Source organism: Oryzias latipes, chromosome 6, assembly GCF_053564925.1.
Source record: "Oryzias latipes strain Hd-rR chromosome 6, Olatipes_Hd-rR_3.1".
In the NCBI taxonomy this organism is placed as follows: domain Eukaryota; kingdom Metazoa; phylum Chordata; class Actinopteri; order Beloniformes; family Adrianichthyidae; genus Oryzias; species Oryzias latipes.
In genome coordinates, this window is record NC_136242.1 from 22,173,046 (window position 1) to 22,191,271 (window position 18,226).

Consider the following 18,226-nt stretch of genomic DNA (forward strand, 5'->3'; position numbering starts at 1 on the left):
TTGTGACAGGATGGAATTACAGGGATGTTAAAAATGATGAAATCCAGAGACTGAGTGGACAACAGAGAGATACATCAAAGTCTGAGAGCGGGCTGTATGATCAGCAGAAGTGTGTGTTCAAGAGGGGGCATGAGCATTTGTGTGCATGCACGTATGTAGGCGTGCAAACGTGTCTAAAGAAAGAATGTGTGCATCTGAGTGTGTACTGCGATGACCTAATTCTACATTATGTACAACCACTTCAGCAAAAAAAAACATCTTTATATATTAAAATCTCTAGCTGCAATATCTGCACTGTTTTATGTCAAATGCAGGAAATAGAACATTTCAGATGAGTTAATTTTTCTTCATTCTTACATAAAGTTTAAAAAAGTAACAAAAGTCGTCAACTTTATTGCAAAGGAGATCAAAAATATCTGAACTGTTTTTTAACTTGTTCAACTGAAAAGCTTCAGCTATCAGGGTGAATTTAGTCAGTAAGGTCTGGCAGAAAGACATTAACTTTAATGATTTGCTTTTGTAATGAACCCCTTTTTTAAAATCAAATCTTTTTTTTTTCCTTTTTGACAAACACATATATTGCAGAATTGTCTCCATTTAACCTGTGTGTGACCCGCACCAGGAATCAGATCAACTTTCAGAGTGGAATGTACAGTAAAAACAATCTCTGGTTTGGAGCTAAAACAGCCACATTGTGACAGCATTTTTTTGATATTCCATTTTATTAGATGGTTGAAACTTCTGAAAATATATACAGTATGTCTACTTAACCACTTATATTATCAACTTTATCAATTTTATGTGAAAATTAAAAAAAACTTCTAGACATTGGTTGCCCTACAACAAATGTTACAATACTTCTACCTTTGATTTTGCATGTGATAGTGGAGGAAAGAACTCAGATTTATCAATTTAACATTACATTTAGCAAAAATCTCAATTTGATGCATTGTAAATAAATAACAAATAATTGAAATTTTACTTCACTACTTGTCCTGTGCCCCATGCACCTCATGGATTGTGTCCAAATTCCCTCAATACTCACTATTTAGTGCACTACATAGGACATCTGCCATTTATGTCAGCTTGTCAGAACCCACAGCATTCCAAAATCCAGTGTCTGTGAAAATCCAGTGTGCATTAATGATCACTCGATTGGCAAATATAATCCACAATGCATTTCATTTAGTTATTTCTAAAGAATTTTTCACATTAAAAAATGTTAGTGAATTATTTTCTTTAAAAATAACCCAAACAATAATTATTAGAACACAATGGATTCATAAATAGTAAAATGTTCATTTATTAGGTTTTTACTTCAACAAATGGGTGACATAATATTTTATGTTAAAAAAAATTAGTGATCATGTGTCTGAGTCACATTAAAATCCAAGGCACTAGATGGTCTTTTAGGGGTTAGGCAGTAGTGAGGGAATTTGTACTTAGCAATGGAAAAATATGAGATACAGCTTTGGAGAAAGATGGCACTAACAAGTGCGTACTCACTCCAGGACATCTCTGTTGAATTGCAGCTTGCTGTTCCCCAAGAACTCTCCAATCATCTGTCGGCTCAGGCCCTTCCTCTGCAGCAGGAAGTGGGCCACTCCGATGGCTGTGTCTGGGACAAAACCACGTGTTATCAGGAAGTGGATGCCTCTCTCTGGGTTCCTGCTCAGAAATAACCGACAGTGGAAAAATGAAAAGTGTTAGAGCTCAGGCAGAAGTGTGTGACTAAGAAATTGTGTATAAAGTTAATTTGTGTTTAATCTGTTTATACGTGAGGTGTGTGTCTGAGTGTGTGTCTTTAACAGAGAGCGCAAGGAAAAGGAAGGGTGCATTTGGGCAGAAAAGCTGTTAGCTCAAGACTTCAGGATGAACCCCTCTGACACAGAACTAATTTTCTTTAATCTGTAAGACTAATATTGGATGAAGTCCAGACATGAACTTCAATTACAAAACTTTCTTGACTCTCACATTGTTCCCATCCTCCATGACAGTCTCTGCTCTTCTGCCGTGTTTGGTTTTCCTTCATCCCCCTCTTTCAAACTATGCTTTAAATTCAGCTGCACCGAAAGATTCCTTTCAGTGACAGAGATGTGCACTGCAGGCCACTTACACATTGAAAAGGTTGAGTCCAATCCGATAGAGGCGTTTTCTGTGAGTGTCGGTGGACAGGGTTGGTGAGCGGCAGGAGGTTGGGTCCTGGCAGCGATCCCTCGGCAGAGAAACGACCAAAGCTTGCACAGCCTCAGAACCTGGCCCCCCTGTAATCTGCTGAGGATGGGTGTAGTGGTACTGTTGGTATTGGGTGTAAACCTGACCAGGCTGCTGATCAGACTGGACTGAGGTGGAGATGGAAGCTGAAGTAGAGGTAGAAGTGGAGGTGGACTCTACTCTGTCTGAGCTGCTCTCTCCCTCCATTCCAGCTCGGTCTGCAGAGGGCACTGCAGACCCCCTCCTGGATCCTGGATCGGCCATTTCCAGCTCCTCACTAGGTGGGGGTGCAGGAAACTCCGGCTCATCCATCGACTGCCCGTCTCCTCCCCCGCTCACAGAGGTCTTCCTGCTGCCAGGTTCTCCACCACCTGCATTTCCCAGCGAGGTGGTGGTTGTTGTGGTGGTGGAGGAGATGGTGTAGGAACTATTGCTGTCAATGTGAACAGTTACATCCCTGAAGGCCATAAGCAGAGAACTAGCACTGCGCGGCAAACAGGCACTCTCAGCAGCTGCACGAAGGGCCCCGGGGTCCATCAGCAATCCTTTACCCTCTCCACTCTCTGACAAGCTCCAACCACGAAGCGCCTCATCAATGGACTGCGCCAACGAGTGAAGCTGTAAAAGTGATAACCAAAAAAAGTGCATACATCTAATTAGGCTGGGGACATGATTCATGCATCCTAGTTGTGAAAGCAGCAGAGTTGATAATTAATAGCTACAGTGTTCCTAGTGGAACTGGATTAATACTGACTGCAACCTAACCACTCAGAGGGCCAAAGCATTCAGATAAGAATGATCATTAAATCTTAACAGCAAATTAAAATGACTCGGCTTACACAAATATATAAGAAAGAGTATTAATGTGCTTCAAAAAGACAGTGGTCTTCTTTCTATGTATGCATGATGATACTAACTAATGAGTCATTAAGGTATTAAACCTTTAACCTATAGGCAAACTCCAGCATGACTCTGTTTTAATGCATATCTTGACCAGGAAAAAGTAAAATATTAATATCTTCTGATCTATTGTAAAAGCATTCCCGGTGATCTTTTAATTATGATCATGCGTTTTTTTTTATTATGTCTTTTTTTGGGGACATGGTTTCTGCAGAGTGGCAGTAGGAGATATTTGCCTCTGAATCAGGGGTGGGACCGTTGGTGCGGAGCAACCTCGCTCCCCTTCCTCTCCCTGTTGCTGAGAGCTTTTTGTTTACATGCTCTTCTGCTAGCTTACAGCCCCTCACACCCCCAACCTAATATAAGTGGTCCAGCAATAATGGCGTGCAATATTGATGTCATCCAGCCGTACAGTTTTGACGGCAGCTCGGACGAGGGAAATAAAGATGTTCATGGATCTAGTCGGCTATTAAGCGGATCCAGCAGAATGGTGCAGGGAGCTTGTGGCCTGCCCAAAGCACCTTTTATGTCAAAACTATGAGCTTTGTCCAATGGCATTTTTTGTCTGCTCCTGAGTCACAACAATTTGAATAAAGAAATACTCAGAAATGCAAATTTAAGCCTAATTTTCTTTATATTTGTCCTTCATTGTTAGAAAAATGACACAAAAACATATTAAAAACACCAAAAAACCACAATTTTCATTGGAGTCTTATCTTTAATTGTCCTTTGATAGATTACCGGTGGGTTTGGAATTCTTGGCATACATTTGTGAACTGACTGAATCCTCAAGACAGAATTCGTCACCAACATCCTTTCAGAATTTATTGGATCTTGTCAAGAATAACACAAATGTTTTGAACATGCTGCAGAATTTTAAATGCTTAATAGACTTTACATTATGTCTTTTTAAATAGATGTAACTAGTATTGTCAGTGCTGAAATGAGTGCTGTTTTAAAAAGAAAAAATATAAGGGGACAGTAGTATGCACATGTCCTTCTCATTTTCTGAATTTTAAATCAAATCTGAAATATTCTTCTCCACTAAAATTGCTGTTTTTAAACTGTGAAATCAATCTTTGATGTCCTGTTTACTATAAATTTCAAATCATTGGAAATAAATTTTGACCTAATTTCTTTTTTGCCTTTCAGTTGCTCACTTTAGGGGTTTCCACTGTGTTTCAACTGTCTCCATCTAACCCTCTGCATCCTCCTGGTTCACTCTCCTAAACAGAACCTGAACATGTTCAGCTCTACTGCCTCCTGCTCTGCCTCTTGTCTCTTTTTTGAGACTACTGTCTCTAAATCATACAACATGACAGGTCTCACCACCGTCTTGTGCACTTCTCCTTTCGTTATTGCTGACACTGTGTTCTTTTTCTGTTTACCACTGCTATTTCCATCCTTTTAGCAAAGGTCCACCGCTATCTGTCCTGCTGCATTCTCGCCCTGGACAACAAACCTACCATCACTTCCTCGTCAGCTCTGTTTCCCTCACCCATGTGTCTGCAAAAGTCTGCCCCAATCAACACTCTGTCCCTTCTAGGGATTCCCTGGATCACCTCATCTATTCACCTTCCAGAACTTCTCCTTCTCCTCAAGCTCACATCCTACCTGAGGGACAACATTCAACATCACGTCTTCAACTTCCAGCCACAGACTCATCACCAAAATATCACCATCCTCACCTCCGGAACATTCTTAGCAGACTCCTCCAGCTTTGCTCCTTTTCCATCTGGTCTCTCGAACACACAGGATATCCATCTTTCATTTTTCCTTCAAGTCAGCTAACTCTTTAGTTTTCCCTGTCAAAGTCCCAAAAGTTAAAGTTTCTGCTCTAAGTCCTACACTCTCTGATTAACGTCTGGATGTATTTCCTGATGCAACCCTCTGCACACAAAAGCACTGGATTGGGCTCCTTGTGGTTGCACTAAAAATCTTGGCCTGACTGCAGAACTGAAACAAATCAGACTAAAAATAAGAATAATTTTCATTGTCTGACTTATCCCATAGCAATAGAAAAAAATGCATTATGTTTTATTTCTCTACATATTCTTCAAGTTCAATTTCTTTAAGTAATTTGTAGATTTTATGCCCCTGCCACTCACTTGTTCTGAGAAGCAGTCTTCCAGCTGTGTGAGAGTTGGCCCGGGGCTTTGAGGTGGAGCCTGGCCTTGAGTCGAAGTGTTTGTCGTGGCGGACGCAGGAGACGGGGGCAAAGAAGTGGAACGACATGGAGGTGGAGGCGGAGTTTTTGAGCGTAAGGGTATCTGTCCTCCTCCTGGATGGAGGGTGTAGCTGTGTCTCTGAGCTGCATTTCTGTTTCGACCTGACGGGCTGGGATGCCGCAGGGAGATACGACGGGGAAGTTTGCTCTCTGACAACGAGTTGCGGATCTTCTGGAAGTTCTTGCTGAGTTGGTACTGACGGAAGGCTGTCTGGATGCGGCGAGCTGCCCTTCTAGCGATGATATGTCCTCCATACTTCTGCTCCAACTCTTCTATCTGGGAAAAGAAAGATGGTGAGGATGTCAAATATAAATGATTACTGGGGTCCTCAAAGAAACACACACTTGTGACAGGTGCCCTTTTAGCATTTGTGAACACTCTTTGGCATGAAAGAAGAAGAAGCACTAACCATCATCATTCAAATGCTAATACTGACTGAAGGGCTATGTGAAGGAGGATGGATAGACTGCAACAAAGGGGCTGTTGAGAAAAATAAACACCCTGTAAATAGATCATTCTCTCCTAAAATCTCACCATTTTCCAGCTTTTTTCCTGTCTAATTTTTGAAGTAAAAGGGAATGACAATCACAAGAGTGGGAGGCTGGGGATGAAGAAAACCAAGGGAGGAGGGGATGGGGGTTCCACCGACACGAAATGGGAGCGCACGCTGGCACACGCATCTTCACACAGTGCTGCTGCAGCAGAACTATCACAAAGCCGTCGACAGTTTGCTATGAGGAACACATCTCCAGCCGCCACAAGGAGTTATTAGCTGTTACCATGACAACTTAGCATCTTTCCAGTTCCTGTCATTGTTGCACTTGTTATCCTGGGTGTTCTTTTCTATGTCAACAAAGACAGAAATAGATCCAAATAGGAATCTGATTTGCCAAGTGATCACAACTGATGCACCTTCTAGTGCTAAAGCAAGCAGAGCAGCCAGCTCTCCATTTTGTAACGTTCTATTTACAGAAGCAAACACTTGGAAGTTGACATACCTGTTTGTTTTTATTCTCAAGGCTGATCTCGTATTCGCTGGGCCCTTCCCTCTTGATTCCCTCCACTTCCTTTCCTCCACTAGAGGACGTTCTGTCCTCCAGGCTCAGCATCTGTCCGCTGTCACAGAAATAAGCACAGAAAGGTAATCACTTCTACCCCCAACCTAAACACTGCTGTCATCTAAGGGGGGTGCTCAGCTCTCCCCAGTGAGAAAAAGTTCATATAGGGGGCAGCACTCACACTGTGATGTGTGTCACCAAGGGAATCCAGATGGAGATAAGTTACATTCTAAAGAATCATATATGTGGTAACACTACAAGCTGCAGGAGCTTTGATTCCATCATAAATGTCATTCCATAGTTGGTTGAGGAAATGAAATGAAAGCATTTTAAAATGTAACTAAAAAAAAAAAGATTTGTCATTGAAAAAAGGCAAAATAATAAGGCTGTGTTTACCTCTTTTTTTTTTAATTGCAAAATAAACAGATTACAGATACTCTTTCAGATTATGTGGAGCAAGAAAAATATGTAAACATGTCAGTAATACATTTTGGAAACAAATATTAGTGTAAATCCTAATGTGCTAATCCTTTCACAGTTAAAAAACAGAGCGATTATATTTTACTGAGCATATTACTGGGACAACAAATAGCAAGGGATCTCCACCCAAAACATGGGCACGAAACAGAAAGATGCTTCCATGAGTTTATCCAAAGTAAACTTTCCAATATATGTTTTTTTTTTTTAGCAAAAACGCTGAGTTGAGAAGTGTTTAAAAGCAGACTGGAAATTTCTTTCAAGCAGCTTAATGAATGGCAGTTTTTTTTTATACTTGTTTATTTTACCAAAAGATTTTATGAATCTTAAAAATATTTTTTTGTATCTAAAATATTAAAATGATGTCTGAACCAAACAGCGTGATAAGAATGTATTTTATGAGCATGCAACAAAAAGATCTGAAAAAGATTCTTGTGATCTTTTGAAAAACAAAAGAGATCAGTCTTGATTTAGGCAGAAATATAGTTTCATTTGCCAATCCAGTACTTGGTAATGTCTATTTAGCTCAGAAAAAACTAACAGATTTGTAAACTTTAGACACCAAAGCCCAAATAGGAATTTTATCCTATGAATCACCCAAAAAGGTCAATTTCATGACGGTAAACCAGTGGTTTGGAGATTTCAATTGTTTTTTCATTGTTTTACTCTTAATAACATCATTATCTTATTGCTCTAAAATTGAAAATAAATGAATGCTACTGTTTTGTTAATTATTGTGTTCTACATGTTCACTGTAGCTAAAAGTCAAAAAAGATTATGCTGCTATCATCAAAATCTCTAATGTAGCTTAAATTCAATTCTGCAATTGCTTATGATTTAACAGTCCTGACATGGTGTTTAACATACCCTCTGGTTCAGTTGAGCTAACTAAACAGTACTTCATGTAATTATTTAAACAAATTTAGCATACGTTTAAAAGCACTAAGTCCTGCACTTTCCCCTATACATCTCCAGGCTTCTTCCTGTGTTTAGCTGCGCAAGAAGTTTGTATGTTCCTTTTAATGTGTTGGTTTTCTTTAAATGTAGGGTTTCTGTGCTCTATTGGGAGAATCTGAACGCTCAAAGACACTCCAGTTCAAATTAATTCTAGCACATCACACAAGAAGAGTCGCGTTGCCAAACTAAAAACTCGTACTCCTGCAAAAAAGACGTTCACATTTATGCATTTTTCATCACATGCTTCGAAGCGAAAAATGCTTCTTTTAGTTGTTGCCAATTTTACCCCACAATATCTACTAATCGAAAAAGTAAATAAAATAAAGAATTGCCATCTGTGGACATAGCTCTGAAACTGCAGAATCTGAAGAATAAAGAGTTATTTTGGCTACTAGCATATGGATCTACCCCTGCTGCCGCACCAACCACCTTCCTCTCAGTTTACTCCTGATTCTGTTTGAAACTCCAAATGTGGATGTGTTTCCATGGCAATGACATAATTTGGATGAGGACTTCAGTGGCAATTATGATGAAAACTATAACTCTGAGAAGAAAGGTTATTTGACAAGCTGTGTCATCAATCCCGTTGAAAGCAAAGTAAAGCAGCTGTGTGCTTTATGTATAAACACGGTTTTAAAATATTAGGAAATCATATCTTATTATTTTTAATTAGTTTATAACACACAAAACAAAGTGTGAAGGTAAAAGTGAGGAAAAAGCATTTCAAGCTTATAACATCAAGTGAAGAATCTCCCAGAGCTCAGTTAGACTATCACATCTTCTCCTATAATTCCAGGCACAGATGGTACAATGTGCTATTACATGGCAGCATTAGCAAAATTCTGTGAAAGCCATGTAAGGCTTAAGTAATTCTCTGGCAAGACACAGCGGACGTCCTTATCCTCTCAAGTTTTCCAGTAATCCAAATTTTCTTACAAGTGAAGCTTTTCTTTGCATCTGCACAACTCAATCAAAGAAGGAGAAACGCAACGCTCAGCATCTTATATGCAGGCTGTAGTAGAGGAGTCCATGATCCCACCCAAGAGACTTGGTAATGGCTCGCCATTATGAGCGTGTGTTTGCTAGGACAACATTTTTCCCGAACCGGATACTTCTTACTCTAATAATTTTTTTACACGAAGAGAGGCCGAGGTAGAAGCAGCTGGGAAGAATAAAAGGCCTGCTCATGGATAAATAATGAGTGCATCACTTAAGTTCCTCTTTGTTTTCTTCGATTGCTGTGAAATCAAGTGTACTGCCTCCCCGGCTGAACGGCGGAGTCAGAGCCGGAGAGACTCGGCCTTATCGCCAGACGAGATAAAGTTGGGAAATATAGGCTGAATGAGGAGGGAGAGTGAAATGAGAAAGAGGAGCAAGATAGCAACAGAGTGTGTTGGTGTGCATGCTGGAGGCTTTTTCTATCAAAAAGTCTATTAAAGCACTGCCATGCCCTAGCGCAGCATCAGAATACATTAGAGTACATTAGAATACATTAAGAGGATTTAAAAGCAAGAGTTGAGCTATTAATGCATCTGGACAGTAAAAGCCTGAGTAATGATCTAAGCATTATATTTCTCTTTCTCACTTCCACGCTTCATGCCATATGGGGGCAAATAGGCATGTACCCCTGCTCTGCACTTCATGGCACAAAGGAAACGAACATCTGTCAGATAGTAAGGCTTAAAGTCCCCCAGAGACCTCCAGTGCTGTAGACCCAGGAGAGAACCAATATTCTCCCACACAAATATAAAGGCTGAGTCAAGAGGAAAAGAAGAGACAGGTTAGGTTGCAAGCAGATCTCATGGTATCCCCTTGGGAGGGTGGTGTGCACTGACAGTTTGAGTGCATGACAATGTAGACGGCAGGCAGACACGGCATAGAGTTGCAGACACAACTTTCACATGATAATGATGGTAACAAGCTGTAGGTGTCTCCAAATGCATCCCGTTACTTCAGCAGAGGGATGACATGCAGCCATTAGCCTGTTCAATTAGGACCATGTGGGTGTAGAAGTTAAGTCATGGGATCAGAGAGAAAGGAGGCTTTTCAGATACACAGATGGTGATATTTAAAAAAAGACCAAGAAGAGGAAAGAGAGAGATCTGCTTTGCGGGGAGGAATGAGATGGAGAGAAGAGGCGAGGAGACACGGCTTTCCCCACAAACAGATAAATAATGAGCTGAAATGCAACACACCGCAGCAGATGAAGGGAAAAGGAAAAAACAAACACTGCAAGGTAAGGCTGGATTAAAAAATATGAGACCAGGGGGTAGTGGAGGCTGAAGGGCAAACATTGATAAAATCATTGAGAAATCTCCTCCAAATTCATGCAGCTCTGTCCAATCAATCATCCAACTCTCCACTGAGAGCCCGTGTGTTGACACACTCCAAATGTACAATCTCACACAGCAAACAGACAATGCCCGGCCGTGCTGAAGCGGCCAGTTAAAGTAGTTGTGGTCCGTTCTGCTGTTACAGTTGTAGAGGCAGTGGTTGCGTCATTTCAGGAGGTTTAAATAGGCACTTTGATTGTGGCAAAACCAGTTAATACTTTAAACCTCAATGTCTGTTGGTGAAAGTCAGCCTTGGCAGGTAGGAGACAGAGATGAGTTGCAGGGCATTTCACCGTCTCACTGCCAGAGCAGACTCCAGCACCAGTTCTGCACCCACACATACAGTATGCCATCAAGGTTTGGCTGTTGACATGATTTACTCTTATTGCTCAAAGAAGTTGTGGCAAAAACAACTTCTGTGATTAGTGGAGAATCTTACCCAGATGAGCTGGTGGCATCAGCCTCTGGGTGTTCTGGGGCGGGGCAGCAAAACTGATGCAGCACCGTCTCACTCCTGCAAAAAGACACAACAAGGAGGCGGTCAGCTACAATTTGTGAAGTTTATGTTACGCATGCCTACACAGTTGCGTGTTGGGATGTTTTTGTGCGTTTTCATCTCAGTTCAGCAGTCAATATCTGAATTCCCCAAACTCAGTATGGACAGATGGTAATTCCAGCAATGTTTCACACTTCCCTCTTCTTCAATTGGACTCTTTCATTTGTCTCTCATACATTTTACATTGCCATTCATTTTTGAGGCAGTTTTTCTGGTTGTCTTATCCAGAGCAAATTTTGAGTGAAAAAAGAGCAGACACATCACGTGTAAGCTGCTGCACAGGGGGAAAAAAATAACATTTTCTCTCTCAGTATGCGAGATGGAGACATGAAAGAGGATCATTGGTGTCTCATGCTTGGGAGCTGTTCATCTGAGCCTTTGTCACATTCAAATTGCTTTAAAAAAAAAAGACAGTACAATGAAATTCTCCATTACGAGGTTGTCTTTTGACCTGAGTACAGAATATTTTTATGAGACAGAATCACAGTGACCAGCAGCCAGAGTCGATGAAAGACTGAGAACGACAGTTCCGGCTATAAAAAGCTACAGTTTCCCGGTGACTTCCAAACGATTTTAAAGATTTATTTTTTCTTGTATCTGTTGTCAGGATTTCTCACTTTTTGCAACGTTCACAACACCCCCACCTCCTCTCACACAGAAACACAAACATGGCTGAATTCATAAATACATTTGGATTATTTTCCTTATCGCTCACTTGGCAAAAACATTTGTCTTCTCTTAACACAATCCCTCCAGAAGGCTTCACAAATCACATAAACAATCATATTGGACTCAATTTTGTTTTTTTTAGCTCAGTCGTTTACTCTTTAATGCTCAAAAACAAGGTTTGTGCAACCTAACAAGTTAACAAGACTTTTTTTTCCAAGTTCCTTTTAGTAAGGGTTGCTGAAGTACCGGTACATTGAATTTTTAGAATACAAAGAAAAGGGTTTGCTGAAGGCAGTAATAGCCTGGGATTTTCCTTCCAGATTACATGCAGCCTCACAAATTGGTTCTTTTGAAATAGTGATCTCCACATTCAAATACAAATATGTATTTTATCGAAGATAATTTATTTTCTTTTTTATCATTCCAACTACTATTTTGAAAATAATAAAGGTCATTTTATAACTGAAATCGACTTACCTGCTGTTACATATTTAACAAATTAATCCACAAACCTGCTAACGACAAAAGATCTGTTTACGCCTACGTAGCCTATTTGGGGAAGAAGCAAGAGATTCATCGTACAAAGTCAGCTCTGATTTAAGTGACTTCTGTCAGGCGTCAAGTACAAGTTTAAGTTTATTTTCTTCTAACAAGACAAAATATCTAAATCCAGATCTGCTTTAAAGCCTAATCACTTCTAAGCTGAGCCCTGCCCTTTACTTTACAACTTTCATGCAAATACATCAATTTCACCTTTTAAAATACAAAAAAAACCTCTTAATGGCAGCATTTTTCAGAGAGATAAAGACTTCAGTGTCAGGGATTTATGGAAAACATATTTCAAGGGTAGTTTTGACATTTCAAAGAAAAATAATGCCTCTCAAGTTAAAGCTGACAGACGAAAGAACAAATTGTTTTCATGATGTTGTTCATGAAAGCTGCATTATTCTCTAGAAATTGTTTATAGAGCAAAGCACGGATTTCAATTAATTACATTTCTTTTGTCTGGTGCCAACATTTTGTCACTATGTTCAAAAAATTGTGCAAAAAGCTGATATTTGTTTTGAGTAGTACATTTCTCTGAGTTGTAACTTCCTTTAATCATTTAATTATTGCTCCATTATATTGAAAGTTGTCCTGCAAAAAAATCCCCCATTATTTCTTAATCATATGTCCAGTTTGATGATCGTGTTGATTTTTAAAAAGTACTTAAAAAAAGATGTGAGCTCAAGCTTAAAGTGCAGTCTGTGTTTGGTTTATTGGCTAATAGGTGCAGATATTTAAAATGTTGTGGACATTCCTATAATCATTTTTTTGTAAATTTTTCACTCTTTTATAGTTCACTTTAATCAAGCTGCTATTTCTTTGTGTTTTTTGTATTTCGAGCTGTATTTTTTTTATTTTGTACAAACAAGGCTTTGCAAATGTGCCCTCGTGTAACTGCATTGTTTTTTTCCACCCGTAATGATTAAAACTTCTCTTTTATCAGATGTAAAAATTTATTTACAGTGACACAGTGAAATATTACAGTATCTTTATTAGGGTCTAAAAGTGGGCAAACATTACCTCGATTGAAAAGCAACAAACGAAAAACACAATAATTAATTTGTTAAAAATCAACTTCACCAAAATATAAAATGAGAGTGTAAGAAAAAAGGTTCCCCAACTTTATTAAACCCGATCAACTGTTCAGTTTTTAACTGTCGCTTTTCAAATTCTTTTTCATTCATTTAAGAACAATTTAAAAACTCCCAGGAACAGCTTGTCTTTCAAGTTGAAGTGTTTGTACCTTCACAAGGCCATGGCAACACCTTGAGTCTTTTAGAAATTCTATTTTAGAATTTGCAGTACAAAAAACAATGTCCTCCTGAAAAAAATCATTTCAGAAAGGCAGCAGTAGCTGTCAAACAGTCATCATGGTATAGAACATTAACATGCTCGGCCTTTTGTAGACCTTGATTCAGCCTTGAACATCGGGTTCACTCAGCAGTTGATGTGGAAACTGTGCTCAACACATCAAGCAACATCACACTCAGCACTGGGGTCCCACATGGACATGTGTTCGATCTCCTGTTCTTCATCCTGCTGGTTCATGACTGACTGCACAATGAAGTAAAGCAGCATTAAATGAAAACAGCAACATTTTTCCTAATGAGGAGAAGACATAAGAGGTTGATTCAAGAGGACGAAGCACCACAGGAAAAAGTGCACACCTAGTTTTTGGGGAGGAGAATCTCCGATGAATATGTGACACTGAAACCCGTGCAAGGAAGGATGGAACTGAAATATCTCACTGTTTTCCATCAACTTCTCACCACAAACACCTGCACAAAAAAAGTAAAACTATAACCCCTCCACATATAGAAGGGCATGTCTGTCTAAATAGAGCTGTGCAAACAGCTGCGTAACTAGAGCTACGGTGTAAAGAAGATACACGTTTTTCCTCCTCACACATAACTTACTTTACGCATAAATTATTCATTAATGTATCATGTTCTTCTGTAACATGCATGTATTTTCTTGCATGGTAGATAAAGGGGGACATCTTTCCTTAACTCTCCTCCCGATAGCCAAAACAGGCCCTAAATTGGATGACTCAGTGATTGCAGGATGTGAGATGAACATGTGGCTCTTTGCAATTAGGCTTAATAAACTCATTGTAATCTATCATCTGTTGCGGAGCTGAGACCATTTTTAATTAAACGTAAGATCTAATGAGGACCAAAGGGAATATCTTTAAATGTCACGAGAAATTAAACACAAAAATGCTCAAATTAAAATTGACTTTCATTTATTTTGTTTTTATATGTCACTATAAAGACTCGTGGAAAACTGTGACTCATGCTGGTGCTTGCAAATAAATTGCTTAGTAAGTTTTATTTTTAGGCCCGCAGACACGATTATAAGAATAAATTCATTCATTCATAAATTCATAGATTCATTTTGTATTTCTTCTTAATTTCTAAGGGTTAGGCCATTCCACATCAGCTGAGCAGACACTAAATCACAATTCTTAGCTTTTTTACCCATGTGATTTTATGTTTTGAAATAAATATACTTCAAATAAACAAAGTAGTTGTGCAGTCTTTTCTCAAGGCATAAAGTAGACTTAAAATATGTTGTTTTCTATCAGCTTTAAATAGAATTTAAAAGGAAACTTAATGAAATGAATGAGCAAAAGTGCTCAACTATCAAAGTCAGTTTTAGCATTAGTATGAGAGCAGATATAAAAGACAACATTTACCCCCCACCCCCCACCCCCACACACACACACACACACACTTTGCCTGCATCTTTCTGGTTACAACAAGGCATCCACATGAAAACTCTGCAGCAAATAACACTTACAAAAAGAACAGGTGAATATTTTAGTGTTACATCTATCCTGCGGTTCAGTCGTGTCCCTTTTGCTTTCAGACCCAGTGTCCCTGTTCCATTCCTTCCCTCTGTGCCATTTTGTAACAGTACTTTAAACAACATGCTTTTACCAGACAGGAGAGAGTGCATGAAAAGTGGAGAAAAAAAAGAGGAGTTGCAATAACATCAGCTCCTTTTGGGCTCAATTTGCTGCCAGTGAATTGTATACCCCTTCTACTGTGCCACAGGCTGCAACACACATTGTCCAGCCTATCTGCTTGCAAGTAATGCTGGCAGAATGACGAGATAGCTGTCCCAAATTCATGTTTTTTTGTATCTCTTTTATGAATTTTGGTCTTTATTATGCTCTCTCTGTTTCTCTGGTCCACAGCGTCAGCCTCAAGCTTCTTCCTCCAGACACCTCCAAGGGCTGCATCAAAGACAACGGCTGAGAGTGCATCTCTCTCTTTCCTTTCAATGTTCTGCCTTTCTCTCTCTTGAGAAGGGCTGATTACTGTTCGCTCCATGGGCTAAGTGGGGCATATAGAAGGCTCAGCTGGATAGAGGAAAGCAGACCGAGGAGAGGAGAGGATGCCGCCTTTGCCCCATAAGCGTGTCTATGTGCACCGGCAAGACTGGCAACGTTGCAAAGCATCCAAACGTACTCGCTGCCAACTCCACGCATCGCACGTCCTCTCTGTGTGCCGCGAGAAAAGTAACTGTTCACCAACACGAAATCAAAAAGGTAAACTCACTCAAATATGTATGTTTAAGCAACATGGCATGTAAAGCAGAGGGGAGATCTGATCACCAGTTAGTGTAAGGACAGGAAATGCCCTTCGCTCCTGCTTGACAAATGACACATGTAAATTAATACCCATTAATACCCAGATTCACTTCGATTACCAAGAAACAGGTTAAACTTTAAAATACCAAACATACTTGATGCTCCATTGAGGATTTGTCCAGTAGATCGTTCTATTGCTTCATCACCTTTAGCTAACTTACCCAACCTTCCTGAGCATTTTTTAAGTAATGAGGTGAAAATCAAATGGTTTCTTCATAAATGTCAGTCAAGGATATACTTTACCATGGAGAAGGGCAACGAGCTCTCAAAAAGATTTAGCAACTCAGCAGTTGGCCATGAAGTTTATAAAACTGTCTTTTTTTTTTTATAAATACGTGTCCCCTTGAGCTCCCCCTGCTCTTCTTAACTCCTCTTGGTTTTATGGTGCTCCCCTCAGTGGGGTCCCAAAGAGACCAATCAGGGTTCCTGGCAGGACACAGCCAGGAGCCAAACATGTACAGAAAAGATTATGGCAGTATGTGTTTTTTTTCTAATTATATTATTTTGTAGTGTAGTGTAAAGCTCTTGTGCCAATGTGGCCATGTGTGTGTGTGTTTTGTGTGTGTTTCACTCAACTCTGCAACATCAGAGGCTTGGAGATCCCGTGAGAGTTCCCAGATCCCGTAAATAAAGGAGAGGCCAGCAGCGCTGCGTAGAGTAACTCATCACCACTCCATCATGTCTCTGCGCTTAACGCACGCCAGCGCGCGCGCTGACGCGCGGCCGTGCAGCTGTTTGTTACGTAATCATCCAGTGATCCCCTTCTAAATAATCCAGCTCTTCCTCTGCTGCCTTTTGCCCTGACAATTGGAAATCTGCAGCCGACTTCTTGATTAATTAAAAGCCCTGTCAATCTGGAAGGCGCGCTCGCACGAGCGCGTCTGCACAGTTAATGGATGTGAGCTTCATCCAAAGCTGGAAATAAGTTAAGTTTTTATTGCATTTGCTGATTGCTGGAATGTTTAAGAATGTATACAAACAAAACAACAACTTCAAACACACATCACTCACTCGGATTTCCGGGCCAGAGTCAGGGATCGACAGAGGGTAGATGGGGTCATCGGAACCAAAGAGCGGCAGCAACTTCCACCGTTTTCCGTCTCGCTTTCCACGGGGGAAATCGTGGACGGGTCTGCGGGAACCAGCTGCATGTCCCCCGGGTCCATGGGTTTAGCAGGCAGGGGCTGGATTCCCGGAGGCGCCTCGACCTGTGCTGGTGCGGGGGCATGGTCTGGTAGAGACCCTCCACTGTCCTTTAGTTGGGGATCTTGCAGATGGTGGTGATGGTGGAGGTAGGTGGGGTCCGGGAGATGATGGTGATGGTGTTGGTGAAGGTATGGGTGCTGTTGTTGTACCCTGACGTCCCGCAGGTGCCTGTTCTCACCGAGGAGCTCGTCCACTCGTCTGTCCAGCTCCTCTATCCGGGCGCGCTGGGTCTGAATGAGACTCTGCTGGTTCTGGACGATGGTTGTAAGCTCCCGCAGGTACAGAATCGCCTGCACTGGGTTTTCTAGCAAGCTGGAGCTCATAATATCCGAGGCAAAAGAAGGCAAGATCAAACGACAAAGAGAAGAAAGACTGTCAGGAAATGAAAATGCAGATGTCCGTGTGCGTGAGGATGAGAAGGTGAAATTTTGAATCGTTTCTCTTTCCGAAAAAATGATTCTGTGTAAGGAAAGAGGATGCCACGACAAGCTACTCCCTACTTCTCAGGTCGTTTCCCTCAATTCTTTGCTCTTCCTCTCTCTGCTGAGTGCTGCTGATGAGAAGAGGCAAATCCAGATGTGACAGGAGGGAGGGGAGCGCTTCTAGACGGATGCGTCATTACGCATTCAGGAGAAAAAGCAAGGACAAGGACGCACCCTATGGATACAAATCAGTACTGCATTCTGTTTTGTTTGAATTATTTTTCACTTAACTGGTTACACAAATGATCTAAAAATAGACTATTTTTTATTAGGATATTTTTTAAACAATCATATCAGGGGAATTACAACAAAACGAGGTTTCACTGTCATTTTCTAACGGACTGTTGTGTCTTGAAGGAGATCTGTCAACACTAAGCCCTGATGTCCCTTCATAGTTTTTCTTTATGCATAGTTTTTGTAAATTCCACACCAATCAGACTTATTAACTGAAGTGAATTTGGAGGTTCAATCTACAGTGTTAATGGTCATTAATGAATAAAGTGGGACATTTAATGGGGGATTAGTAACTTCTTTTTAAATTCACATTGGTTTCTTTGTTGTTTTTCATTTATTTTGTCGTTACAATTTACTTTTTATGTCAGAATATTTAATAAATATGCACTGCTAGATTATAGATACTTTATTAACTTTCCTTCTGCTTGCAGTTAAACTATTATGTCAAGGTTGTTTGATCTGAATATGGCTGATAATTTAAATAAAAAAAATAAGAAACACGTTAGCTAAAAGTTTCATCTTTGCACTAAAAATAGCTTTTAATCCATGGTTTGGTAAAGGTTTACTAATATAAACCAAAAATGTGTTAAAGTTAGCAGATGTAGAATAGAATAGAGAGAAAAGAATAGAATAATAGAAATCTAAATAAAACACAAAAAAAAGCAAGTAAAACTTCAAACTAGAAAAACCTCAAAGATTCTGCTCTCC

At 40.1% G+C, this 18,226-nt stretch overlaps 1 protein-coding gene across 3 annotated transcripts in view; it reads right to left on the reverse strand.

The window, feature by feature from the left end:
* iqsec3b (IQ motif and Sec7 domain ArfGEF 3b) overlaps positions 1-17,383 on the reverse strand; it is a 36,969-nt gene extending 19,586 nt beyond the window's left edge. For all 3 annotated transcript variants that reach the window (XM_011476152.4, XM_011476153.4, XM_011476154.4), the window contains exons 1-6: positions 16,608-17,383; positions 10,607-10,681; positions 6,341-6,458; positions 5,223-5,618; positions 2,117-2,832; positions 1,507-1,668 (exon numbers count right to left, since the gene is read on the reverse strand). In XM_011476152.4, the coding sequence (XP_011474454.1) occupies positions 1,507-1,668; positions 2,117-2,832; positions 5,223-5,618; positions 6,341-6,458; positions 10,607-10,681; positions 16,608-17,125 (1,985 nt within the window). In that variant the 5' untranslated portion in view covers positions 17,126-17,383. The remainder of the gene's footprint in view (positions 1-1,506; positions 1,669-2,116; positions 2,833-5,222; positions 5,619-6,340; positions 6,459-10,606; positions 10,682-16,607) is intronic.
* Between the last annotated feature and the right edge of the window lie 843 nt (positions 17,384-18,226).